The sequence below is a fragment of the Mesoplodon bidens genome (assembly GCF_964165515.1).
Source record: "Mesoplodon bidens genome assembly, chromosome: 3".
Classification (NCBI taxonomy): domain Eukaryota; kingdom Metazoa; phylum Chordata; class Mammalia; order Artiodactyla; family Ziphiidae; genus Mesoplodon; species Mesoplodon bidens.
The window spans coordinates 145,612,730-145,640,211 of record NC_138178.1 but is presented as its reverse complement, the minus strand read 5'-3'; the positions used below and the strand labels follow the sequence as shown (position 1 = coordinate 145,640,211).

General features: G+C 41.1%; 1 protein-coding gene across 2 annotated transcripts in view; it reads left to right on the top strand.

Moving 5' to 3' along the window:
* DCAF5 (DDB1 and CUL4 associated factor 5) overlaps positions 1 to 27,482 on the top strand; it is a 109,686-nt gene that overhangs the window by 39,514 nt on the left and 42,690 nt on the right. For both annotated transcript variants that reach the window (XM_081226897.1, XM_081226898.1), the window contains exon 6: positions 20,971 to 21,184. In XM_081226897.1, coding sequence (XP_081083023.1) covers positions 20,971 to 21,184 — 214 coding nt within the window. The remainder of the gene's footprint in view (positions 1 to 20,970; positions 21,185 to 27,482) is intronic.

The following is a 27,482-nucleotide window of genomic DNA, read 5'->3' as shown; positions in this document are numbered from 1 at the left end:
TCTTTGGTAACCTATAGTTTTCAAAGCCCATGTGGGAGAAAAGTCATCTAGTAAAGCTAATTGGCAATCTTGACTGACTCCTTTTTTTGGAATAAAAGGAGGAGCACAGTGCTGTGGGGACTAGGATGTTTTTACCTGTTTCTTTCAACTTTTCTAAGGTTTTATGGATATGAGGCAGAAAAAGGGTATGAAATATTCTTGAGGTCCTCCTGTTCTTCACATCCACTAGTGTTTGGGGATTAAACTGCAGATCTTTTCTGTTTGAATTTTCTCAGTGCAAGTTGGTGTGAGGAGAAAGAGACGGCCCTTTGTCTTTTCCGTGCAGGATTAATTATGCTGAGTTGCAGTGGATGATTTGTCTCCTAAACACAGCTGCCTAGAAACCCCAACCCAGATCTTGGGACAATTCTGAATTGCCTGGGAGGACAAGCCTGGAACAGGAGAGATGATCTATTTCAGGGATACTTAAAGTCTAGGGAAAGATTTTAGGGAATTTGTGAACCCCTTGTAATTGCAGGTAAAATCATGTGTGCTTGTGTATCTGAGTGAGCACACGTGGCATTTTTTTCTAGGGACAAGGAGAGCTTTAACCAGGTTCTCATAGAGACCCTTGAACCCCAAGAGGATGAGTCGCTCAGTGTTCTAAAGATTTGATTTAGAGCCTGTTGTGGTTCCTTAGCAGGCTTCTAAGTAACTTCCAGCTTGTAGTAGCTTGGGCACATGTGAATTCTGGGCCTATTCAAATGGCCCACTGGCTCCCTAGAAACAAATATATCTCCGTGGAACAATAAGGGGGGCTCACATTGAATATCTTTTCCTTCCTAGCTTACCTTATGGGTGGTTCCATGCTGGAATGGTTTCCCTGCCCTATCCCAAGCCTAAGCTGTGTCTCTCCACTTTAGCAGTTAGCCTGTAGGAGTGTGAACAAGTTCATGTTTGTCCTACTACTGCCCTGAAATAAGCTGACTGGAGGGCTGGCTGGTAGAATAAAGTGTCAGCTCTAGAAGGGACTTCAGTTATCATCTGATCTGACTTCCTGTTGTACGGATTGTAAAGGAAGGCAGAGAGTTTGATGGTTTAGAGTGTAGGATCTGAAGTACATCCTGGGTGCAGAGCCAGGCAGTGTACCTTAATAGCTGTGTGACCTTGAGCATGTTACTTCACCTCTCGGTGCCTCATAATAATAAGTAATAGCTGATATTTATTAAGCATTACGTGCTGGGGATAATGACAGTTATATGAATCATTCCTTATTTAATCCTATGACAACCTTATGAAATAGATTCTATTCCTATTTTAATGATAAGGAAGTCAAGGTACAGAGAGGTGAAATAACATACATATATGTGTATTATATCCTCCCCTGTATGTTCTAGTTTCCTTTCATCTATGCCTCCTTGAAATAAAATTTGTCAGAATTCCTCTCAAATTTTTTTCATACAGGCCTATGCAACTCTAGAGTCTGAGGCCTTTAGACTTTCTGCCTCCCTTTTCACTGTCTTCTGGCCCAGCCCCAGTCTTCATGCTGACTTCCCATGTTTCTCGCTCTCCTAACCCTGGAAACCCACACATGCTCTTAATTTTTCTTTTGTAAAGCTTTAGAACAGAGGTTGTAAACTAGTTGCCCATAGGCCATATTCAACCCACGGAGATATTTTGCTTAGCCTACATGATGTAATAGTGTTTAGAAGATTACACAGAAAAAAATCACAGTTTCTAACATCTGTTGAAAAAGTCAAAAGATCTGATATCATTGGACCTTTATTCTCACATGGCAACAGTCGGCCGAAGTTGAATCATGGGTTCCTCTTTAAACCTTTGGGATGTGTTACAGGTTCCACCACTCCTTGATGTCTTAATCCAGGTGTGCTTCTCTCGTTTATGTTACTTCCCTGGTCATGTAGTCATTGGAGTTTGAGGGTCTGCTTTGGGAATTTTAGTGGAAATGAGGGGGCCATAGCTGGGGAACTTGAGTATAAGTGACTGGATAAGAGAAAACTTCACATATACAAGTATACATTGCAAGTTTGGGCGAGGTTTGGTTTATTTCATTTAGATTATTTCTGCCGGTGTCTTTTCACAACCATCCTCTCCTTTATCACTGCCAACATCCCAGTTATGATGTCTTGCTTGGACTATTGCAGTGGCCTCTGAACAGTTTTCAAAACTGAACTCCTTGAACATCCAAAGCGTTCAGGAAAACTGAAGTTTTCCCTGCTGTTACTCTCCTTGTCTCACCGTTTTCATTGCCTGTTTTAGCTGTCTGTTCACTCACCACCTCTCTCCCTTCTCGTATCTTTAGTTTGTCAGTTTTTGTCAGGAACCGTTAGTTCTGTGACAGGTAACAATGTCTTGCTTTGACAAGGATAATAAAGAGAGTGGTTCTTTCCCACTCAATAATAAAACTAGTGCAAGCCAGGAATTCCTATAAAGACTTACCTTATAAGCTGGTGCTTTTACGTGTTGTGTAAATAACACATTTGATAATGGGTATTGAGTGCAAATTCCTGCTCTCAGAAAGGAATTGCTCTTAGTAACTCACCTGGCTTTGGGGCCTAAATGTTCTCTCAGCCTGTGCCAATCCTACTTCTGTAGAGACCAGATTAAGTGTAACTCCTTGCCTTCTGAACAGCTAGGCAATCTCTGCCACATTGCATTTGAGGGCTGCTCATACTATTAAGGGAAAATAGAGCCCAAGTGTTCAACTTCAAAGGCCCGAAAAGGCATTTATGCTCTGCTTTCTCTCTCTCCTCTCCCACTCACCCATCTTTACTGTTCATATGTCTATATCCAATACTCAGGCAAATGTCCCATCTATTGAAGACTGTAATAAAAGCTTGTTTTTTTCCCCTAGAACTGTAAAGCTTTAAGTTCTGTATTTTTATTAATGTCGCCATCACTCTTGTACTCATCCTGGCTAAAATCCTAGAGTCCCATTTGACTCTTCTGTTTCTCCCTCCCTCTGCCATGACCAGCCTTGCTCTGTGTTAGTGCCTGGCCACTATTTTCAGTTCTTAAAGCCCCTGCCCTATTTCAAGTCCATATCACTGTTTCCATAAGGTGTTGACTACACTGGCTTCTTAACCTGCCTCTTGCTTCTGGCGCATAGCACACGTCCTTAAACATCACTTTTGCCATTCCCCTACCCAGGAGCTTTAGTGGCTGCTTTTTATCTTTGTTCATGGCCATATCCCCAGAACCAATTATGCGGGATGCTCCAAGAAAATGTTTTTTGGGGGAATGAATGTATGACCTAGTTCACTGGATGAGATAAAAACTTGTTACGCAAGCAGTCAGCCCCTTCGCTGGTACCAGTGTCCCTTCTCCCCTTGTAACTCCTCCTCTGCATACAAACACACATAGAGGAGAATTTCTCCTTTTTTCTTGATTTTTCTTCTCCTATTCAAATCCTAGTTACCCTTCAAGGTCCAAAATCAAATGGAAGCCCATCAGTGCAGACGTCCTTGCCGTGTCTCCCTATTACATACTCTTAAAGCTTACTTTGCTTGCTGTGTCCCCAGCATCTAGCCCAGTTTTGGCACAGAGTACATGCTGAATGAATGAAGCTTGCCCTCACTTCTAGCAGAAGGGATCTCTCTATCTAGAGCCTCTGTAAAGTATAATGCTTATGGCCTGTGGCATTCATGTTGCATGTCTCAGTCACTGCTTTTGCCATCATTGATTATCTTTACTGTGACTATGTTTTATCTCCAGACAGACCAGTATTATGTCTGTTATTTCCTTCCAGTGCTAAGGAATTACTCAGGAAGGAAACACTTGTCCTAATCTGTACTATTAATGCTCATGTTTTTCTGTGGATTTTTTTTTTTTTTTTTTTTTTTTTTTTTGTGGTACGTGGGCCTCTCACTGTTGTGGCCTCTCCCGTTGCGGAGCACAGGCTCCGGACACGCAGGCTCAGGGGCCATGGCTCACGGGCCCAGCCGCTCCGCGGCACGTGGGATCCTCCCGGACCGGGGCACGAACCCGTGTCCCCTACATCCGCAGGCGGACTCTCAACCACTGCGCCACCAGGGAAGCCCCTGCGCCACCAGCGAAACCCCTTTTCTGTGGATTTTTAAGGACAGAGCCATGTTTTATTTATTTTTAATCTCTATTGCCTAACACAGTGCTTAGAATGTTATGGACCCTCAGTAAATATTGAATGAGTACAGTGTTACACTCATCCCAAAATAGTATGTGTTCTCAAAGCTAGCTTTCTGTAATGTTTTCATTAACTCCCTGAGTGTAATGGCATGGATCAAAATGTCATCTGTAGGGAATAAATCCTTAGAGGAGGTTGTAAGGGTTCTTCTGGGCCTTTGGACACCTGTCAACTAGTGATATATGGAAGTCAAGGATTCTGGCAAAATTGCTTTCTGGCTTTTGGGCCACAAGGTGGAGCTCTAGGATCAGCTTTGTTCACTAGAAGATAACCAGGGCCCCAGTATCCTAACCCAGTGATTCTCAAACTTTAGAGCGCATCAGAATCACCTGGGGAGGTTGTTAACGTGCTGCTTCCTGAAGCGCAGACCCAAAGATTGAACTGTTGATCTGGGGCAGAGCCTGTGAATCTGCCATTTTTTAATACATACCCCAGGTGATCTGGCAACTTTGCTTATCCTTCAAGGTGGAAACTGATTATTCAGAGGTCTGTTGAATTTGCTGCTGTGTTCATTTGGACCCAGGGTCTTTGGGCTTTAGGCCAGAGCTTCCCTGTGTCCATTCATTCTCACCAGTGTGCCTTTTTATAGCAAGAGACTTAGCTTCAGACCAGAGCATCTGGGGAATGCCTGGTGAATGGATGGGAGTTGTGGAAGCATGTTCCAGTTCATATTCTCCCTTTAATTCTCCCCAACTCTTGTTATTCAGGAGGAGGTGATATCCAATTCCTAAATCAAGTACACTTTACTTTAAAATCAAATCTTGACTTTTTCTTCTTTTTAAAAAGCTTTTTACATTAAAAAATTCACATGCACATATATATATATATATGTAGAATTGTAAAATAAACTCCATTATACCTAGCACCCAGCTTCAGTTAACCCATTGACAATCTTATTTCATTTATTCTTCCTCTGTGACCTCCCTTCCCAATTATTTTGGATCCATTTCCATGTAACATTATATCATTTCCTCTGTAAATACTTTAGTATGTATCTCTGAAAGATCTTCTTTTTAAAAAATTGAGATAAAATTTACATAACATAAAATTAACTGTTTTAAAGTGAAAACTTCAGTGGCATCTAATACATTCACAGTGTCATGCAACTACCACCTCTGTCTAGTTCCAAAGCATTTTTATCATTCCAAAATAAAGCCTATACCCATTAAGCAGTTACTCCCCAGAATACTTCTCCCCTAGTTTCTGGCTACCACCAATCTGCTTTCTGTATCTATGGATTTACCTATTACGGATATTTCATATATCACATAACCTTCTGTCTGGCCTTTTACTTAGAATAATGTTTTTGAGATTCATCCACATTGTAGCATGTATCAGTGCAGTACTTCATTCCTTTTTATGGCTGAATAATTTTCTATTGTATGGATACATATACCACATTTTGTTTATCCACGCATTGATGGACATTTGAGTTGTTTCCACCTTTTGGCTATTACGAATAGTGCTGCTTTTAAGATTCATGAATAAGTATTTGTTTGAGTACCTGTTTTCGGTTCTTTTGGGTCTATACCTAAGAGTGGAATTGCTGGATCATAGGATAATCCTGTGTTAAACTTTTTGAGGAACTGCCAGATTACTTTCCATGAAAAGATAATTCTTGGGCTTCCCTGGTGGCGCAGTGGTTAAGAATCCGCCTGCCAATGCAGGGGACATGGGTTTGAGCCCTGGTCCGGGAAGATCCCACATGCCTTGGAGAAACTAAGCCCGTGTGCCACAACTACTGAGCCTGCGCTCTAGAGCCTGGGAGCCACAACTACTAAGCCCACGTGCCACAGCTACTGAAGCCCGCGTGCCTAGAGCCTGTGCTCCGCAACAAGAGAAGCCACCGCAGTGAGAAGCCCATACACCGCAACAAAGAGTAGCCCGGGCTCACCACAGCTAGAGAAAGCCTGTGCACAGCAACGAAATCCCAAAGCAGCCAAAAATAAAAATAAATAAATAAATAAATAATAAATTCATTTTAAAGAAGATAATTCTTTTAAAAAACATAATCAATATTATCATACCTAAAAAATTAACAATAATTCCTTAATACCATTGCATATTTAGTGTTTACATTTCCTTAACTGCTTCATGAATGTTACAATTGGTTTTTATGAATCAGGATTTAAATAAGGTCTGTACAAAGCAATTAGTTGACATGGCTTATAAGTCTTTTTTAATCTATAGATACTCCTACCTTTCATTTTTTCTCTTGTAATTTACTTGTTAAAGAAACTGGATTATTTACTTTATGGAATTTCTCACATTTTAGGTTATACAGTCGGCCCTTTGCGTCCTCGGGATCTGTATCTACGGATTTTCGTACCTATGGGGGGTCCTGGAACCAATCCCCCATGGATACCAAGGGACAACTGTACTGACTGCATTTTTATACTATCATTTAGCATGTTGCCTCTTATCCCAGTTTTTTCCATAAATTGGTATTAGATCTAGGGGCTCAAACAGATTCAGGTTCGATTTTTTTGTTTTTGTTTTTTTTGGTTACAAAAATGTTTCATAGATGGTGTTGTGTATATCCATAAGGAAGCCAAAGATATCTGGTTTTGTCTTTTGTTTTAAAATACATTGACTGGACTTCTCTGGTGGTGCAGTGGTTAAGGATCCGCCTGCCATTGTAGGGTACACAGGTTTGATCCCTGGTCCGGGAAGAATCTCCACATGCCGCAGAGCAACTAATTAAGCCCATGCGCCACAACTACTGAGCCTGGGCTCTAGAGCCCGTGAGCCACAACTACTGAGCCCGCATGCCACAACTACCTGAAGCCTGCACGCCCTAGAGCCCACACGCTGTAACTACTGAAGCCCGAGCATTCTAGGGCCAATGTGCCGCAACTACTGAGCCTGTGTGCTGCAACTACTGAAGCCCGCACACCTAGAGCATGTGCTCCACAACGAAGAGAAGCCACTGCAGTGAGAAGCCCAGGCACTGCAACAAAGAATAGCCACTGCTCACCGCATCTGGAGAAAGCCCACGTGCAGCAACGAAGACCCAACGCAGCCAAAAAATAAATAAAATAAAATACATTGATTGACTTATTTATTTATTTATTTGACTGTGCCAGGTCTTAGTTGTGGAGTGTGGGATCTTTAGTTGTGGCATGAGGGATCTTTTAGTTGTGCCATGCAGGATCTTTTAGTTGGCAGCACACGGGATCTTTAGTTGCGGCATGCAAACTCTTAGTTGGGGCACGTGTGATCTAGTTCTCTAGGGATCGAACCCAGGCCTCCTGCTTTGGGAGCGTGGAGTCTTAGCCACTGAACCACCAGGGAAGTCCCCATTGACTGACTTCTTAGCTTAGCTTTTTAAAATACCAGTAATGGGACTTCCCTGGTGGCGCAGTGGTTAAAGAATCTGCCTGCCAACGCAGGGGACACAGGTTCAGTCCAGGAAGATCCCACATGCCGCAGAGCAACTAAGCCCGTGCGCCACAACTACTGAGCCTGCACTCTAGAGCCTGTGAGCCACAACTACTGAGCTTGCGTGCTGCAACTACTGAAGCCCGCGTGCCTGGAGCCCGTGCTCCGCAACAAGAGAAGACACCGCAATGAGAAGCCTGCACACCACAAAGAAGAGTAGCCCCCACTCGCCACAACTAGAGAAAGCCCGCACGCAGCAACAAAGACCCGGTGCAGCCAAAAATAAATAAAAATAAATAAATTAATTAAATACAAGTAACGCTGCTGAAGATGTGGAGAAACTGGATCACTCATACGTTGCTGGTGGGAATGTAAAATAGTACAACCACTTTAGAAAATATTTTGGTAGTTCCTTTATAAATTAAAAATGAACTTATTATCTTACCCAGCAGTTGCAATCTTGGGCATTTATCCAAGAGAGAGGAAAACTTACTTTCATACAGAAACTTGAACATGAACATTCATAGCTGCTTTATTCATAATAGCCAAAAGCTGGAAACTACCCATATGTTTTTCAATGGGTGAATAGTTTAAAAACAGAAAAAACTGTCGTACATTTATACCATAGAATACTACTCAGCAATAAAAAACAGTGAACTATTGATACATGCAACAATTTGGATAAACCTTAAGTGAATTACACTACATGAAAAAGCCAATCTCAAAAGGAAACATACTGCATGATTCCATTTATATAACATTCATGGGATAATATAATTATAGAGATGGAGAACAAATTAGTCATTGCCAGGTGTTAGGGTTAGAGGTAGAGGGGGTGGATGTGACTATAAAAGGGTAGCACAAGGAAGTCTTGTGGTGATGGTACAGATAAGTATTGTGGTTACATGAAGTTATACAAGTGATAGAATTGCACAGAGCTACATACATACACACACACACAAATGAGTGCATGTATAACTGACAAAATCTGAGTAAGCTCTATAGATTGTACCAATGTAAATTTCCTTGTTTTGATATCATACTGTAGTTGTGCAAGGTGGTAACATTGGGAGAGTCTGCGTAAAGGTTCAAAGAACCTTCTTGATTTTCTATGTATAGTATCACGCCATCAGCAAACAGTGACTGTTTTACTTTTTCCTTTCCAATTTGGGTTCCTTTTCTTTCTTTTTCTTCTCTGATTGCTATGGCTAGGACTTCAAAACTATGTTGAATAAAAGTGGCAAGAGTGGGCATCCTTGTCTTGTCCCTGATCTTAGAGGAAACACTTTCAGCTTTTCACTGTTGAGTATGATGTTAGCTGGGGCTTTATCATATTTTTATGTTGAGATATGTTCCCTCTATGCCTACTTTCTGGAGAGTTTTTATCATAAATGGATGTTGAATTTTGTCAAAAGCTTTTTCTGCATCTCTACTGAGATGATCATATGATTTTTATTCTTTGCAAATTCTTTTTACAAGAAAATTTGCAAATTTCTCTGAATCTATAATTATTTCAAAATAAAAAGTTAAATGCAAGTAACACACAGTAACATTCTCCTTTTAAAACTGTCAGTAAGGCTAAAGTTCCTTCTGACTACCTCTTCCAGTCCCGGTCCCCTGCCCCCTCCTCTGGGGGTAATGAGTGTTAGGAGTTTGTAGTATATGCTTCCAGGACTTTTTCTTTGCTTTTATATGCTTATACATGTCCCCGTAGAAAATATATGATTTCTGTTTCTATATGCATGTATGCTTTTCACACAAACGATGTACTACTATGCAGTTATTCTACAACTTGACTATTTCACCCATCAGTGTATGTTGGGGATTTATCTATATATTAACATATCCAGATTTATCTCGTTTCTTTTGCCAGTTAAGAACTTGAGTCAACTCTCTGACTCTCTCTGTTAAGAGTCAGCTTAGATTTTTCTTCTAGGAAGTCTTTTGTGAGTGCTTCCCCTCCTGTGTACCCAGTGGAGGGTAGATATTCTTCCTATGTCTCTCACAGCACATATTCCCCTTATAAGAACACTATTCATGTTATAGAAGGAAACTGTTGGTTTTCTTGTCCCTGATTAGTTCTTGAAAGTGTCTTTTCATCTTGTTTCATCTTTAAATTCATGTGCCTAGCATATTGTCTAGAATAGTTAGCAGGTATTCAATAAATGTTTATTTAGTAAAGGCATGCCTGAATATATGAGTTACTGAACTACAGGGAAGGGTATGAAGTGAATTACTTAGATGAATCCTTCTGGCCCTGATGCATTGTTATATGATGCTATTTTTTTTTGCTGGGTGGAATAATACATCTCCACAGTGTATTCTGTGAAATCTTGTTGAACCAAGAAGCAGAATACAACTTGTTGGCCCTATTTCTGCTGCTTATTTGTTGTATGGTTAAAGCCAAGCCACATAAGCATTCAGGACCTAGGTCTCCTCCAATCTGAGATGAGAATAATGTTACCTTCACTGTCCACCTTATAGGATTAATGTATGGATTAGATGATACAATTTACACACAAGCATCTTGGAAATTAATTTTTTTATACATCTTTATTTTTAATTTTTTATTTATTAATATATTTATTTTTGGCTGCATTGGGTCTTCATTGCTGCGCACAGGCTTTCTCTAGTTGCAGTGAGCATGGGCTACTCTTCGTTGTGGTGTGCGGGCTTCTCATTGCAGTGGCTTCTCTTGTTGTGGAGCACAGGCTCTAGGCATGTGGGCTTCAGTGCTTGTGGCTTGTGGGCTCTAGAGTGCAGGCTCAATAGTTGTGGCACACAGGCTTAGTTGTTCTGTGGCATGTGGGATCTTCCCGGACCAGGGCTCGAACCCATGTCCCTTGCATTGGCAGGCAGATTCTTATCCACTGCGCCACCAGGGAAGTCCCTATACATCTTTATTGAAGTATAATTGCTTTACAATGTTGTGTTCGTTTCTGCTGTATAACAAAGTGAATCAGCTATATGTATACATATATCCCCATATCCCCTCCCTCTTGCGTCTCCCTCCCACCCTCCCTATCTCACCCCTCTAGGTGGTCACAAAGCACTGGGCTGATCTCCCTGTGCTTTACAGCAGCTTCCCACTAGCCATCTGTTTTACATTTAGCAGTGTATATATGTCAATGCTACTTTCTCACTACGTCCCAGCCTCCCCATCCCCCTCAAGTCTGTTCTCAATGTCTGCATCTTTATTCCTGCCTTACCACTAGGTTCATCAGTACCATTTTTCTAGATTCCATATATATGCATTTAGCATACTGTATTTGTTTTTCTGTTTCTGACTTCACTCTGTATGACAGACTCTAGGTCCATCCACCTCACTGCAAGTAACTCAATTTCGTTCCATTTTATGGCTGAGTAATATTTGGAAATTAAATTTAATGAAGAACTTGTTGCTTCTTCAGGGGTATCTATTGTGATTTGATTCCTTCAGTGAATTCTTCATAGTATGAACTTTTTATTTTGTGACCTTAGGTTTGACCCCTTGTATTTTATCTGGTGAGAGTCACGTGTTTTATTTTTATTTTATTTTATTTATTTATTTATTTATTTTTTGCTGTATGCGGGCCTCTCACTGTTGTGGCCTCTCCCGTTGCGGAGCACAGGCTCCGGACGCGCAGGCTCAGCGGCCATGGCTCACGGGCCCAGCTGCTCCGCGGCATGTGGGATCCTCCCGGACCGGGGCGCGAACCCGTGTCCCCTGCATCGGCAGGCGGACTCTCAACCACTGCGCCACCAGGGAAGCCCCGAGTCACGTGTTTTAGATGGGGATGTCTTCATACACTCTTAATAATCTTGGCTTCATTTATCCATGAATTTGCCCACGTATGGAACATTTTCCAAGAACGTTGCTAATGCTTCTGAATTCTACATTAAAAACTTTGTGTTTTGAATCAGTTTTTTATTCCAGTAATACAACTTTGCCATTTATGTATGGGTACTTGGGAAGTGGAATGGTGGATCTGCAGAAGGAAATCAAACTAGGTGTAGTTCCAGATCTAGCCTGGTACTATGTCCAGTGCTAACCAAGGGAGGCCTGTTTAGTACTTAAAAACCTTTCAAAGGAGGGATATTATTTGCCTTCATTGAGAAGGATGGTGAGGGACACTGAAATTTTCAGAGTCCTTTGAACATTTTTGTTTAACTATCATTATATGAATTTAAAACAATGATTTAATTTCAGATTTGCCTCTACACCAGAATCCTGTGGGGCAGCATATTATTTGAAGTTTCAGTTAAGAAGCTCTTTAAATTCCCCACTGTCATACTTTTCTCAAAACTATCTTCTGTGGACCCTTAATTAAAGAGGGAGTATGTTTGAGATGACATTTTAGAATGATGTATTTTCTTCTGATTACAGAAGTTCATGTTCATTGTAGGAAAACTTGGAAAGCAAAATGAAAGGTATAGGGCTTCCCTGGTGGCGCAGTGGTTGAGAGTCCGCCTGCCAATGCAGGGGACACGGGTTCGTGCCCCGGTCCGGGAAGATTCCACGTGCCGCGGAGTGGCTGGGCCCGTGAGCCATGGCCCCTGAGCCTGCGCATCCAGAGCCTGTGCTCTGCAACGGGAGAGGCCATAACAGTGAGAGGCCCGCGTACCGCAAAAAAAAAAAAAAAAAAAAAAAAGGTATAAAAAAAATTACCTAAATGCTATAGTCTAATTAACATATCTTGTTGGTCTCTGTACATCCATCAGTCCAAATGTTTATCACTATCTATTCTTAGATATAATTGGATAGGGCATGTATTCAAAGCCTATAGAATTCACTGTCCACTTTCTGAAACCTGATAGATAAATTTTCTTTTTTTAGCTTGTAATTGACTTCCTAAAGTTTAACTATTAATTTTCCTTTTGAACTTTTATTTTACAAATATCAGAAACTTGCTTTAAAATACAAGATAAAATTATGATACCTGTTTACCTGTTAAAGTCTTTCTTCTTGTTGGCTGCTTATTAGCAGGTAGATAAATTTAACTCATTTGAAGGACATGTGGTGGTGTCAGTGAGGAGGAGAAGACCTAAGTGGTCATTGGCAAATCATTTTACTTTCTGGGCCACAGTCCTTTGCCTGTGAAAGAAAACTTTGACTCAGATGATCTCCAAGCCTCCTGCTATTTCTCTGGTTTTTACGTTGCTCTTCTGCTTGCCTCTCAAGATTAGACTTTGTGGGCAGACAAATGTCAGGAGCCAGCTGAACCTTTGTGGAGCCTGTTTTGTTTAATATTCTAAGTCAGGTTTTCCAGATTGCTACTCATGACCCATTAGATCATGCAGCATCTACTTATTGAATGCCTATTATGTGTCTGGCACTGTTTAAGCACTTGGGATGCACAGGAAAAGATATAAAAGGTAATAGTCTAGTGGAAAAAGATAAATAAGAAACAAAATAAGTAGGTAAAAATATATGGTACTTAAGATGGTGATTCATGTAGTAGAGAAAAGTAAGCAGGCAAGGGAGAGAGGGAGCATTGGGGAAGTTGCATTTTTGCATAGGGTATATCAGGAAAGGCTAATTGAGAAGGATATTTGAATAAAGAGGTAAGTGAACGAACCATGCTCATATCTGGGGAGGAACGTTCCCTCAGGATTTGCAAGCGCAAAAGCCCTAAAGCAGAAACATGTTTGACATTCTAGGAGCAGGAAGGAGGCATCATGTGGTTGAAGCAGAGTAAGGTAAGAAGAGTGCTAGGGGGCAGAGTCAGAGACATAGGGATTGAGGGGCTGTCGAGGGCATTGTTGGCATTATAAAGAATTTGGGTTTGGGGGACTTCCTGGCGGTCCAGTGGTTAAGACTCCACGCTTCCAATGCAGGGGGTGCGGGTTCCATCCCTGGTCGGGGAACTAAGATGCCATATGCCATGTGGCGTGGCCAGAAAGTTAAATGAGTAAGTAAGTGAGTAAATAAATAAATAAATAAAATTTAAAACCTTAAAAAGAAAATAAAGAATTTGGGTTTTAACCTGGTTGAACTGAGAAGCCACTGGCAGATTTTCAGCAAAGGAATGATGTGATCTGGACTCATGGATCCACATGCCTCTGGCTGTCTTGGTCAGGATGAAATGAAGCATGGGCCAAGAGTTGAAGCAAGGAGGTAAGATAGGAAGCTCTTTCAGTAATCCATTGGGCCATGAAATTAATTTAGATGGTCACAATATTTATTAGATAGAAAATGGAAAATAGAAAATCAGTGCATTGCACACAGCAGACAGTAAGTTGTTTAATGAATTTATGCTAAATAAATGTGAGTGTACTGGAATGCAGTATAAGATGTACTTACTACAAAGGTTTACTATAAACAAGTTTGAAAGCCATTATCCTAAGACATTTATATTATTGCCAACTAGAGGTGACTTTGGTTTTTGGACACATTCTCAGTAAGTGGCTCCTGTATGAAATAAGCCATCTTCCTATAATCGTGTCTCATCGGTCAGAACTTTGGCCTTCTCTCCCCTTTCCTTTGCATTCCTCTCTTCTCTTGTTTTCAACTGTTTGCATAAGTGTTCTTGTAGAAGATACCAAATTGTAGTTTTTGTTTTCAGATCCTCTTCTGCTTAGGATTTTTTCTAGACTTTGCCTCTTTCCCCTTTAACATTCCTCTAGCTTTGTGGCCTTGTACCCTGACAGTCAGCACACGCACCCAGTTCCTCCTCCTGCCTTCAGGGACTGCCTGTTTATCTGCCTGTATTCCCACCCCCTCCTTCTGCACTGTTACTGTTGCTGTAGCAACTGCCATCTCAGTCTCCCCCTTCCCCTGGCTTTTTTCTTCCTCCTGCCAACCACTATTCATTAAACTCTTCCTCTCCAGTTTTCTACACTGTGAGGTCAGGGCTGATGCTATGTAACATCTGTCAGACGGTAGGGCCAAGAATAGCTTAAGATAAAGATTAAATGGCTGCTTACAAAACCCCTCTCTGTTTTCCACAGCTTAGAGTAAAGGGGGGTTTTGAATAAGCAGGTCATCTGATGAACCGAGATGACTAAATGCTGAGTCCCTAATTCTGTAGAAAAGTCATGAGTGTCCTAGAACAAAACTGTTATGGCACTGCCTCTTAATTCATTTTGAGATCTTGCATAGGGTTGAGATCTTGGTTGGTTTTATGTGGCTTTTGGGATCCTCTGAGCCAAAGGCAAAAAGTGGACTGTATGTCACTTCAACTCTGGGTATGTCCCTGTTCTGGAAGGTGAAGATTAGAGGCACTGCAATACCTACCATCCATGTTTGCTTCATGGAGGGACTAGATATGCCGTTTGATTACCTGAAGATCTTTTTATCAGAAATTTAGTCTAGCACTTCTGCTAACCTCATTCAAACTTAAATTTCTGGATGTTCAAAAAGGGAAGGAAATTTTACCATGGACACTGAACCTGTATCTATATTTCAACCCAGAGAGGCTTGGCAGTGGATCATGTTCTGAAGAAGATAAGTTTGTTTAGTCACAAATGACAGTGTGTCTTTCTCGGGCTTATTGTCCAGTAGTTCTGGTTTCCTCTAGAGAAGTCTCAATCTTGGAACTGAGGACTGTGTTAGAAAAAACAAAAGAGAAAACCCAGGTTCTTCTCCTTCCAACTCACATAAAAGAAATGGTTAAGGAAAATGTGGTAGGGACTTCCCTGGTGGTCCCATGGTTAGGACTCGGCGCTTTCCCTGCCGTGGCCGTCGGTTCAATCCCTGGTCAAGGAAGTAAAATCCCACAAGTGCACGCACAGCACAACCATTTGAAAACAAAGGAAGATGTGGTATATATATGCAATGGAATACTACATAGCCATAAGAAAGAATGAAATAATGCCATTTGCAGCAACATGGATAGACCTAGAGATTGTCATACTAAGTGAAGTCAGAAAGAGAAAGACATACCATATGATATCACTTATATGTGGAATCTAAAATATGATACAAATGAACTTATTTACAAAACAGAAACACACTCACAGACATAGAAAACAAACTTATGGTTACCAAAGGAGAAAGGGGGTGGAGGAGGGATAAATTAGGAGTTTGGGATTAGCAGATGCAAACTACTATATATAAAATAGATAAACAACAAGGTCCTACTGTATAGCACAGGGGACTATATTCAATATCCTGTCATAAACCATAATGGAAAAGAATATGAAAAAAATATATATATATATAAGACTGAATCACTTTGCTGTACACCAGAAACTTACACAATGTTGTAAATCAACTATATTTCAATTAAAAAAAAAAAAGAAAGGAAGGAAAAGGTTAAGTGATCACCAAGATCTTGAACACCCTTGAACGGAACTGATGTGGGCTGTGACTTTTTACTTAATTCTAGTATCTTCTAGAATTTGTCATGTTTTCTGGATTGTGTTATAGGAAGTACAAAATGCCCCTGTATTCCGTATAGGTCATCCTGTCCTAAAGCAGAAACTGGAGGGGAGAGATTTTCCCCTACCCGTGGGACATTGAATTTGCCTCTGTGGTTGTCTGATACCAGCTCTGATGCCTGTGATTTGGAGTAGCAGTGCCTTGACTCCAAGTGTTTCACAGGTGTTAGGAAACTTTCACATAGAAACTCTGAGGAAATTCATGCCAGTGGGCTTTGGAAAATCTTGTTGGCACCGTCGATGAATTACTTAATCATGGATTTATGTAAATCTAGGTTCATGAAGCCAGATCTTGGAATGTTTACCGATGCTCTGTCTTGTGCAGGACTTGATACTCCTAGTCACTTTTTCTGGAAACAGCCTTGGCTTGTTTCTCTTCTGTTCCAAAACTTTAGCCTTGGCCAAAGACTTTTTAAATTTTTCTTTTTATCCCACCAAAGCAATAAAGAAGTCCAATTGAATATTTTTGAGGGGCCAAAAACCAAAAAGCAAAAAACCAGGGGAACACACTAGTGAGGAATATTTTCCTGATGTTCTGAGGTTCTCTTGCGTCTTTTGCATGCTGACCCTTGGATCACCTCCTACCCCATTCTTGTTGCATTTTATGACGAATTCTTGGTTGAAGATGGGCTGGGAATAGATTTATTGCTTTTATTTTTCTTATAAGGATATTTTGTTTGTTTTTTTAATCTATTAACAATCACTTTATTTTACTTGCTTTTATCTTATTTATTTTTTAATTTTTTTAACATCTTTATTGGAGTATAATTGCTTTACAATGGTGTGTTAGTTTCTGCTTTATAACAAAGTAAATCAACTATACATATACATATATCCCCATATCTCCTCCCTCTTGCGTCTCCCTCCCACCCTCCCTATCCCACTCCTCTAGGTGGTCACAAAGCACCAAGCTGATCTCCCTGTGCTATGCAGCTGCTTCCCACTAAGGATATTTTGATTTGAACTTATTTTAACTTGTTGCTAGTCCTTTCAAGATACTGCTCATCTCATTTGGGTGTGTAATAGTGACCATTTCTCTGGAGGAGTGGAGATGGTGGCACCTCCGCTGTTAAGATTGAGGCATTCTTATGTACAGGTACCATCAGTTCTCCAAGAGGAAGTAAGAAACTTCTGCTTCAGGGAATGTGTTGAGGGCAGGAAAAAATACATTTCAGGCATTGTCGGTAGAGTGGAAGTCTGATCTTAAAAGGAATTAGAGTCCTTTCTTCTGTTAGACATGGGTCTGTAAAAAGTGCCATATTGTGTAGTTGGCTTTTCGCTGAGCCTCTAGTAATCTGCTTTCTCTCCACCTTATCTTCCCCTCTACACCCGCCGCCCCACATTCCAAAATGGAACCATATTTTTCAAAGTGTGGTTTGAAAGTCACATGCATCATAATTAATTAAGGTTGCTTGTTAAAGTCAGATTCCTGGGCCCACTTCTCAGACTGAATTAGAATATCTGGGGATGGATCCTGAGACCCTGCCTTGTTTTTTGGTTTGTTTTTTTTTTTGGCCCATGTGGCTTGTGGGGTCTTAGTTTCCCCGACCAGGGATTGAACCATGCCCCCTACCGTGGAAGTGCGGAGACTTAAGGATTGGACCTCCGGGGAAGTCCCAGTCTGCATTTTTTTAAAGTCCCAGATGATTTATCATGCATCTTACCCATGGAATCATAAACAACAGGATCTTTGACATTATCTTCATATCTTGACTGTGAGGGGAAACCTCTTCTAAGCCTTTTCTTCCTGATGAACTAGATCATTCTTACCATTCTCAACAGGAGGAGCCAGCTGCAGACCCCCTGCTGAGAAATTACAGTTAATGTAGCTCACTTTCTGAATTTCAGGTGTCAGTCTATCCCTCTGAAAGGATTTTTGCACCCAAACATGAAGTATTCAGTTTTAGTAGCTGCTGCTACAGTTTTTTGGTAGCTGCACCCCTAAACACTCTAGGAGCGAGATTCCTATGTACCTACGCTCCCTGTGTGAGAGATAGGAGTTCCCTGCCCAGAAACTAAGAGAAAAGTTAGTGACTCTTGTGGAGCCCACAAACAGACCCCTGTAGAGTGGCCAGATTGCAGACATAGGAGCTTGGGTGGGAATGGGATGGGCCCAGATGCCTGTCCTGGGAAGACTCCTGCAGGCCTGACTAGAATCTGCAGAGGAAGTTCCTGTTAACAAATGGAGAGGGTGTTGCCAGAGGCCCCAGCTTTCCTGTCAAGGATGCCTGAGCTGATGCAATCCCCTGCTGCTGTGGCTGACCAAGTTTCTTTTTGTTGAGTCTTGTTCCCACCCCCAACTCCTCTTCAGTCCTACAGATACTGGTTTATTTGCACACTCCATGCTGATCTTGAATTGAAAGGCTTTCATTGTTTTTGAGATCAGTGTTTAGATAACACCACATGCCTGTGGCAGCTAGGACACCCTGTAAGGGAAATGCCTGGGCTCTAACAGCCCCATCATTCATTCCCTGTATGTGAATGACTGTGGCCTGTGTTTAGGACATTATAAGAACATTGCTCTGCAGGGATTATTACTTGGGCACTACAGGAGTACCAGGCTTCTCCTTGATGTTTAGAGGTCTAGGGACCGTTTTCTAAGTCACTTGTCTCTTTACTTCCCTTCCAAACATAAGAGGATTAAAGTCTGTTTTGCCTAAGCCTTGTTTCCACACATACCTGTGGTACTAGAGTGTTCTTCCCTCTGGTGAGAAGACTGCTTTGGGGGACACAGGACTCACTGTGGCTAGTGGTGGTGCAGAATGTTTTTATGATTAAGCCAGGTTGGCAGCTTCCTTTGCACTGTGGTCCAGGGCCTCCTTTTCCCATGGGATATCTGCTTTCTTTTTTAAAAAACATTATAGTAATAATCTCTTTAATTTGTATAGCGCTTTGCCAGTTACAAAGATTTACACCACATATCATTTCATTATATCTGTATAATGATATAAATTTAACTGTATATAAAGAATATATTAAAGTCTTCAGAACCAAAATTAATATCAGAGTTTCAGAGAAAAGATGACTTCTTGGATTTATGGTTAATACAACAGCATGTTGAAAAAACTAAAGTTGTGAATTCAATTATGTCAAATGGTCAAACATGCTAACACTAATAGCAGGAATAATTTATTCTCTATAAAACCTATAGACACTATTATAATTGTAAATTACTTTTAATTCCTTTTTTTCACATTTATAAACTTTTTTTTTCTCTTTTGGTTGTTTGCAGGTTTTTTTTTTAGTTCAGTTTAGTTTTGTTTTTGAGATATCTCCTTTCTTGTCCCCTTAAACTTCTCCATTACTCTCTTGCCAGAAAAGAAATAAAAGAAAATGTGTTATATTCATTCAGTGTTAAATCTCTTCTGGTAACATATAGCTCTTTAAGTTTCCACCTGGTAAAATGCTATTAAAACTTCTTCCTTAAAAATGTTTCAAATAAGTCTGGCAGGCTCTAATTTATGTATCTCAAGGCCCTTTCCAGCTCTGATTCCCTAAATTTATAAACTTTTTTTTCTTAAACTACTAGAATCTCTTTACATGACCACAGTGTCTTGTAAAGCAGAGTGAGTTAATAGCACTGACGTGGCCCTCATTTCTATAGCATTCTCCAATGCATATACTTTTTAAAAAAAATAAATTTATTTATTTTTGGCTGCGTTGGGTCTTCGCTGCTGCCCGTGGGCTTTCTCTAGTTGCGGTGAGCAGGGGCTACTCTTCATTGCGGTGCATGAGCTTCTCGTTGCAATGGCTTCTCTTGTTGAAGGGCATGGGCTCTAGGCACACAGGCTTCAGTAGTTGTGGCATGCGGGCTCAGTAGTTGTGGCTTGCAGGCTCCAGACACGCAGCCTCAGTAGTTAGTTGTGGCACACGGGCCTAGTTGCTCCGCGACATGTGGGATCTTTCCGAACCAGGGCTCGAACCCGTGTCCCCTGCATTGGCAGGTGGATTCTTAACCACTGCGCCACCAGGGAAGTCCCTCCAGTGCATATACTTAATCTCACTTTCTTACCAGTAATTTGGTGTTCCAAGAATTAAAGAAAGAAAAGTTGGTTGACATGGACAATGAATAGTCATCCCTCTATAATAAAATAGTGTCCGGGTAATCATAATCAAGGAGACTGACTACTAGAAAGTTAAAACACACACCCTTTGTTCCTTAGTACTGTATAATTGTTAATGTTCACTGCCATCCTAGTTAACACATTGTAAGTATCTTCTGAGTCATCAAAATAAATTATTTGGAACCATACTGTGTGACTTTTAAAAAATGTTACGAACATTATGAAACTACAGAAGAATACTGGGTAAACCAGATCATACCACTCTCTAGTAGAAGGTGGATAAATGGAATTATATATATTAGCCAAAGTATATTTTAAAGTTAAATATAAACTCTTTGGGAAATGTAAAGGGAAACAAGTCATCTTGCTTTTCTAATTGTTGTAACTGCTTGCTCTGTGTTTAATTTAAAATTTTTCTTTAATATTTATCCTTAAGTCGTGCCATATGGAATATAAAAATTCTCTGTAAACAGATTGAAAATTCAAAAACAAATGTGTAAGCAATAAAGTGATTATTATTTTTAAAAAATCCAGAATAAACTAGAGTATCTTTTTTTGGCTGATGGTTCTTGTATCTCTAATTCAAAGGACAAATATATTCCTTAAATACCATCCATGATTAGCCAGTTAGTGTGGACACCACTGACTTCCCAGGGTCTTGACAAGTATCTATTTGCTTATGTAGCTCAGGTAAATAAAAGAACTAATCATTTTAATATGTCTCTTCTTTCAAGATGCTTGTATTATCCTTTTCCTATAAATTTACTGGTAATTTGCCTTTCAGAGATTGAAGAGGGGAACCACCAGTTTAAATAACTTGCTTTAATGTAATCAAGGAGTCATCCCTGTCCTCTTTATTACCTTCTAGCCCACTGCATAAAAATAACTTTCTGCCAAAATTCAGATGTGCAAGCCTGACAGGAGGTCCTGGTACAAAATGCAGTGTGTTTTGCAGACTCTTGTCCAGACTCTTGCCTGATCCCTGTGCTTTCTGCCTTCCAGTTCTCTCCTGCGCTATGGGGGCAACCTATCCCTCCAAAGTGCCATGAGTGTGCGATTCAACAGCAACGGGACCCAGCTTCTGGCCCTGAGACGTCGCCTGCCCCCAGTGCTCTATGACATCCACTCCCGCCTGCCTGTGTTCCAGTTTGACAATCAGGGTTACTTCAACTCATGTACCATGAAAAGCTGCTGTTTTGCAGGAGATCGTGACCAGGTAAGTGCCTTCTGCCGCCTGCGTCCCACACTCATGCTTTCCTCTCAGGTCGTTCTTTCTGTACTGGTCTTTATTTCTCTTTAGCCATGTCAGGTAGAAACAGTTGAGGAGAAACAGTAAGTGTCTGGAGACATTCTGGCTTAATAATGAGTTTTACCATCAGAGCTGCCTTTGGGTAATATGAGGCACACACCATAAACCACAATATGGTTCTGAGCAACCTAGCTCTGCCAAGTTTGTGAACAGATTTTAAGATTCTAAGAGTGTGTCATTTCAAAAGAAAGGAGGAAGTCCATGGAAAATTAGCCTGCCAAAAAAAGACACCTATTTTTTTGTATCAGTGAAACACAATGATGTATGAAACACTGTAAGTACCCTCCAAGAGACATACATCCTGAATAGCCCCTTTGAATGGCACCTTTTTCTTGGATGAAATGGGCTGAGCAGCTTTGTTTGAGAGGAAGCCAGATGCTGACGTTTTTTCCTTTTTATTGCCAGTATCACAACTGGGAAGGAGAACCCAAGCTGTGAGTTTCCAGCCTTTTCACAGTCTTACTGGGAATCGAGATACTGATGTTGACTTAGAGCTGGCAGTTTAGAAACGTACCTATACCTTTGCTATACCTGTCTCTCTTGGCCATAGAAGTTCTGAAGTGGATGTCAGTGAATGGATCAGTTGGACTGGTCTGAGTAATCAAGCTGAGTAAAGACAAATATAAAGAAAGATTGATCAAATAAATGGATAAATTTTTTTTCTTCTCAAACACAACAAATCTTACTACCGTTTCACATCTAGATTGGAAAAATAGAAACCTTAGTCTTGCTAATTCTTAGTGTTCTCTTTGGATCCATCAACTGTGTTAAACTTTGACATATAATTCTCACATGCTGTACTCCACTGCTTTAAAGTTATTTGTGGGCAAGGGGCATGAAAGAAACAGTTCTTTGAGAACTTGTGAAGACCCTGCTTTTTGAAGGCTGTAGCTAGGGTTTTTCTCCTTAGCTGAGGTAGAGGCTCCCTGACCGACATCATAGCTTAAAGATTAGCATATGTAGTAGGAGCACAATAAATGCTTTTTTTTTTTTTTTTTTTTTTTTGCGGTACGCGGGCCCTCTCCCGTTGCGGAGCACAGGCTCCGGATGTGCAGGCTCAGCGGCCATGGCTCACGGGCCCAGCCGCTCCGCGGCATGTGGGACCTTCCCGGACCGGGGCATGAACCCGTGTCCCCTGCATCGGCAGGCGGACTCTTAACCACTGCGCCACCAGGGAAGCCCAATGAATGCTTTTTTAATTAGTTGCATGTTAAAGAAACTGAGAAAATATTTTAAGTTGTCCAGGCTAGGAATTTCCCCTTTTATAAATAGAGAATATATATCTAAATTCAGAATTTATATTTGTCAGAGTCCTAGGGCCTACTTAGCTGCAATCTACACTTAAAACCACTAGGTGGCCTCAGTTATATAAGTGATATCTCCTTGGAGAGGCCACAATGTCTGACAGACTTAGTGTTTTTTTTGTTTTTTGTTTTTTTTTTGCGGTATGCAGGCCTCTCACTGTTGTGGCCTCTCCCGTTGTGGAGCACAGGCTCCGGATGCGCAGGCTCAGCGGCCATGGCTCACGGGCCCAGCCGCTCCGCGGCATGTGGGATCTTCCCAGACCGGGGCACGAACCCGTGTCCCCTGCATCGGCAGGCGGACTCTTAACCACTGTGCCACCAGGGAAGCCCCAGACTTAGTTTTTTATAGACAATTTGTTTCTTGGGTGGAAAGACGCAGTTTCTAGAGATGATCTGACTCACAGTACAATAGGTAGTTTTTTGCTCTGCAGAATGGTTGATTTAGTTTCATTTAGGTATGGAAATTACAGCCAAGCCCCTGCCTCCCTCTCTACCTTTCTTCCTTGATTTTGTTGATTTTCCATCTTCTGTCAACCTCTTATGCATGTGGTTTTATTTCATTGAACAATAAAGAGCAGGCACTAAATGTAGAAATGTAGTGGTTTATTAGGTTTTATTACCAGAGACACAGGCCCTGAGAGAAAGGAGAAAGAGGTGAAGGAGAATGGATGTTGTGTTTTCTCTTAGTTCCTATGTTAGCAGCCAGAACCTGCCTGCATAGAGTCCTTAAAAGACCCAGAACAAAGGCCTCTAACCAATATGTAAGAGCACATAGGCCATGGTTTCTCCACCTTGGCACTGTCAACATTTTGGTCAGATAATTCTTTATTTTGTGGGGCTGTCCTCTGCGTTGTAGGATAATTAGCAGCATCCCTGGCCTCTCCCCACTAGATGCCAGTATCATCTCCCCCAGCTGTCACCCAGACAACCAAAAATGTCCCCAGACATTGCCCCTGATTGAGAACTTTTGACCTAGGTTATAATTACCCACTTTGAGATACAGGGGGACAGGTACAGATACTGCCATAGGCAGAGCCACACAAGGTGTTTTGTGGTGGTCCTGGTTATGTACATTGACAAGATGTAGTTGTTTTGGCCTTTCAGGTTATATATAATGATAAAAACATTGAATGGCTTTTGATTTTCTCTATTCAGATTTGACTATTATGTATGATTTTTGTCCTATGGGAAGAGTTTGTGGGTAATATATCCTTTCTGACAAACTAGACTGCTTTTTGGTTGGGATAAGTGGTTTGCCATGGATAGAGGAGTATGGGAAGTCATTGAGTCTAACTTCAAATCCATTTCAGAGTTAAAGTCTGTTTATATTCCCTATATAGATTATCAGAAGTATATAACCTAGGGAATAGGAAGTACAGAGATTTATGTTTGGCTGTTTTATTCACTCCTTAGGGACTAAGAAATGTAGCTAATTCATCATTATCTTGTCTCCAATGCCTGGCACACTGAGAGCACAATAAATATTTGTTGAAGTGAATCTTGAGTACTTTGGTCAATGTGTGGTTTTTAGCTTTCCAGGCCTAAGCCTTGTATAATTGTAAGTCAGGATTGATAAGTACCTGTTTTCCTGCTCAACTTCCAGGAGCTTTAGGAGGATGAATTAAATAATGGATTTTCAGTGAAACTAATCTACTGAGCTTGTACTTTCTAAGTGTAGCACAGGAGGCCAAAATTATTGTCTCATTCCTGAAACATGTCTCTCAAAGGTGATTTATGGGCTCTGACTTTCCACACTCAGGGCTAAAGCAACAGCTGCCACAGTTATAGTATGATCTGCAGGACTGATATGTATATTCTTTGACTGGTTCAGACAGGATCTTTTTAGCTGCTTTCAAATTCCAAAGCCTACCCTTTCCTTATATCGGTCTTTATATTTGATCTTTTTCTTGTATGCTTTGAGTACGCCCACAGCCCAAGGCTCTGTGCTCTGGAACTCTTCATTTAGTCATAGGCTGGGTAAGTAACCATCCCAGAGAGGAATCTGAAAATTTCCATAATAGGAATGAACATGGTCAAGAAAGGCAGTAAGTGACCTATCTATCTGAGACAGTCTTCTGGCTTTTAATTACAGTATTACTCAGTCCACACAAATCAAACCATTATGCCAGAGAGCCTGTACTTCTTATAAGACTGTCCTAGGTTCACTAGGTAATTCATTAGCCCCAAAATGAAACTAACATTTCAAGATCAGAATAAAGCATAAAACCGACTGAGCCTACTTTGTATCTTCCCCGTGCTCGCTGCCACAATTGTATATCAATTCTAATTGTAGAGCTATTAGAGATCGTTTTGTACAATCCCTCCTTTTACAGATGAGAAAGCAGGCTTAGGGTAGGTATACAAGTTAAGACATGTACAAGTTTGGGTAGGACTAGAACCCAGATTTTTGAGCTCTCAGTAGAGACTCCTTTTCACTATACAAAAGATCACAACATAATGCTTTTAGCAAGGCAAGCAGCAAAAATGAGTGAGTTGGGCTAGAAGTAAACAGTAGTGAGTAGTGGGGACTGTGGCCAGCTGGAGAGCCCACCCCATCCTAAATCTAAGTGAATGCCATATAAATGAAGCTTTGACTCAGCTTCAGCCCATTGTTGCCAGGAGGGCCTTTGGGTTTTTCAAGGGAAGCCAAAAGTAAAGATTTGTTACGTGAAGTTTCCTGATTTTTAAGTATTGCAGCAAATTCATACTTCATTGTATGAATTAAACAAACCTGTGTACCATAACACCTATTCTTTTCTAGAGCCACCAGTTTCAAACCTCTGTGCTTCAGCAGGATGTTTTTCTATCATGTTTAGTTTCATGGTCTGTCACTAATTCATGGGTGAGTGGAGACACATTCCTTTTTGCTGTTTCCTACTGAACCTTTCCTAACTTCATGCATTTTCATCCCCTCCATCTTATAAAATAAGAAAGCAGATATTTACTGAGCATCTACTGTGTGCCAGATGCTGTGGTAGACACATTCGCATGACTGCCAGTTCATACCCTCTTTGAGATTTTCATTCAAACCCCTGTATATACACTCTGTCATCCCCACTTTTGGCTAAAAATACATGGTTTGTTTATTGCTAGTATAATCTTATTCAAGTTCGATAACTTCTATCATCAGATAAGGTGACATGAGTGACATCAGATTGGTTGGGCATCAACAGGAACAACTAGCCCCAAATAAAGCCTTAACTTTTTTTTTTTTAAAGGCAACCCACCTTCTAATCTTGCAATATAATGAGGAATTTTTTAGTAAAACAGCAAACAGCATTCCTTCCTCTGGAGGCTGCCTGAACCCAAAGGTTCTGCTCCTTGCTTTTGTATCATACTTGGATTTTTTTGTTTTTCATTTTCTCCCTGAAGCCTGACTAGGTACATTCTGTCTCCCAAGCTTCACACTCCCCTCTGTATACTTAGTGAGCCAATCTCTTAACAGGGTTAAAAAAGAAGGCCAATTTTCCACCTGCTAGCTTTTCTGGCACACACTTGTAAGACAGCACCCAGCTTTTGTTCCCTTTCTTTCACAATTCCTTAAATGGCTCTTGCCCTAGATTGCGAGAGTCCAGCAGAGCACCTCAGGCTTCTGGGAAGTAAGTCTTTCAGGCTAACTGGTTTGTGTGGCCTGGAAATGGGCAGTGTGGTAATTTAAGTCTTCTCTTTCGTTAGTCTCATCTAACACCTGGCCTGGTAATCCCTACATCTTGCCGAAAGTGGGATAGGGAAGGAAGGAGAAAGAATAATAAAGTTTTCTTGAAAGGGCTGAGCCCTGGAGTGTCTGAACATGGGGATCACTTACAGAGGTCTTTCTTTTGAACTTGACAGATGGCAGACCCCTAAAATCATGATAATTAAATCATCACATCTCATCCCCTGGAGAAAAGAGCTAACTTGTACACTGTGAATCCAACAAAACGGCCTTGAATACATGGCTTGGCCTCAGACATTACGTCACCACTCAACCTTTCTGTGTTGACATTATACGGGTATAATAGAGGTGTAGGAATTCACCAGGAAGTGCACTCCAGGCCAGTAAAGGAACCTAGAAAGTTATAACCCCGATTTTTTTTTTTTGCCTAATAACTCCATGCAGCCCTGAGTAAGCTCACGTGGGGGCCTGGCATGCCATATGTTCTCCTGAAATAAAGATACACCTTCAATAGGGGAGATTCAACTCTCAGATTCTATCCTTTGACTTGCTTTGTGTCTTTAAGCTAACTTTTTCTTCTTCTCCTTGCCTTTCTTTTATATCATATATTTTTTTCCCTTTAGCTTCTAAAGCACTTTCATGTCATACTAATCCTCCCAGCAACCTTTGGGTATAGTTGAACAGGTTTCATCCGCATGTGAAACTAAGGTCTAGAGTAGTTTGAAACTGCAAATCTAATCAGTAGCTGAACCAGGACTAGACTCAGTCCATTGCCTACGATTGTACCCTCTTCCTCGTAGGCCTGCAGTCACCTGTGTTTTCAGATCAAGTGGCGATAGCCTCTTCCATGGTCTGATGAGGAAGAGCTGAACACAGAATGTTATGGCAGAGTAATTCCTTGTTGTATGTATTTTTTAGGTGAATTTTTTTTTTTTTTTTTGCGGTACACGGGCCTCTCACTGTTGTGGCCTCTCCCATTGCGGAGCACAGGCTCTGGACGTGCAGGCTCAATGGCCATGGCTCACGGGCCCAGCCGCTCCGCGGCATGTGGGATCTTCCCGGACCAGGGCACAAACCCGCGTCCCCTGCATCGGCAGGCGGACTCTCAACCACTGCGCCACCAGGGAAGCCCTTTAGGTGAATATTTTAGGAGACACTTTACTTTATAAAGAGAAGGTAGCATGAAGATAACTTGTTTATTAAATCAGCTATTTGTAAATCTTTTTGACTCCTGAACCTCTTTGAA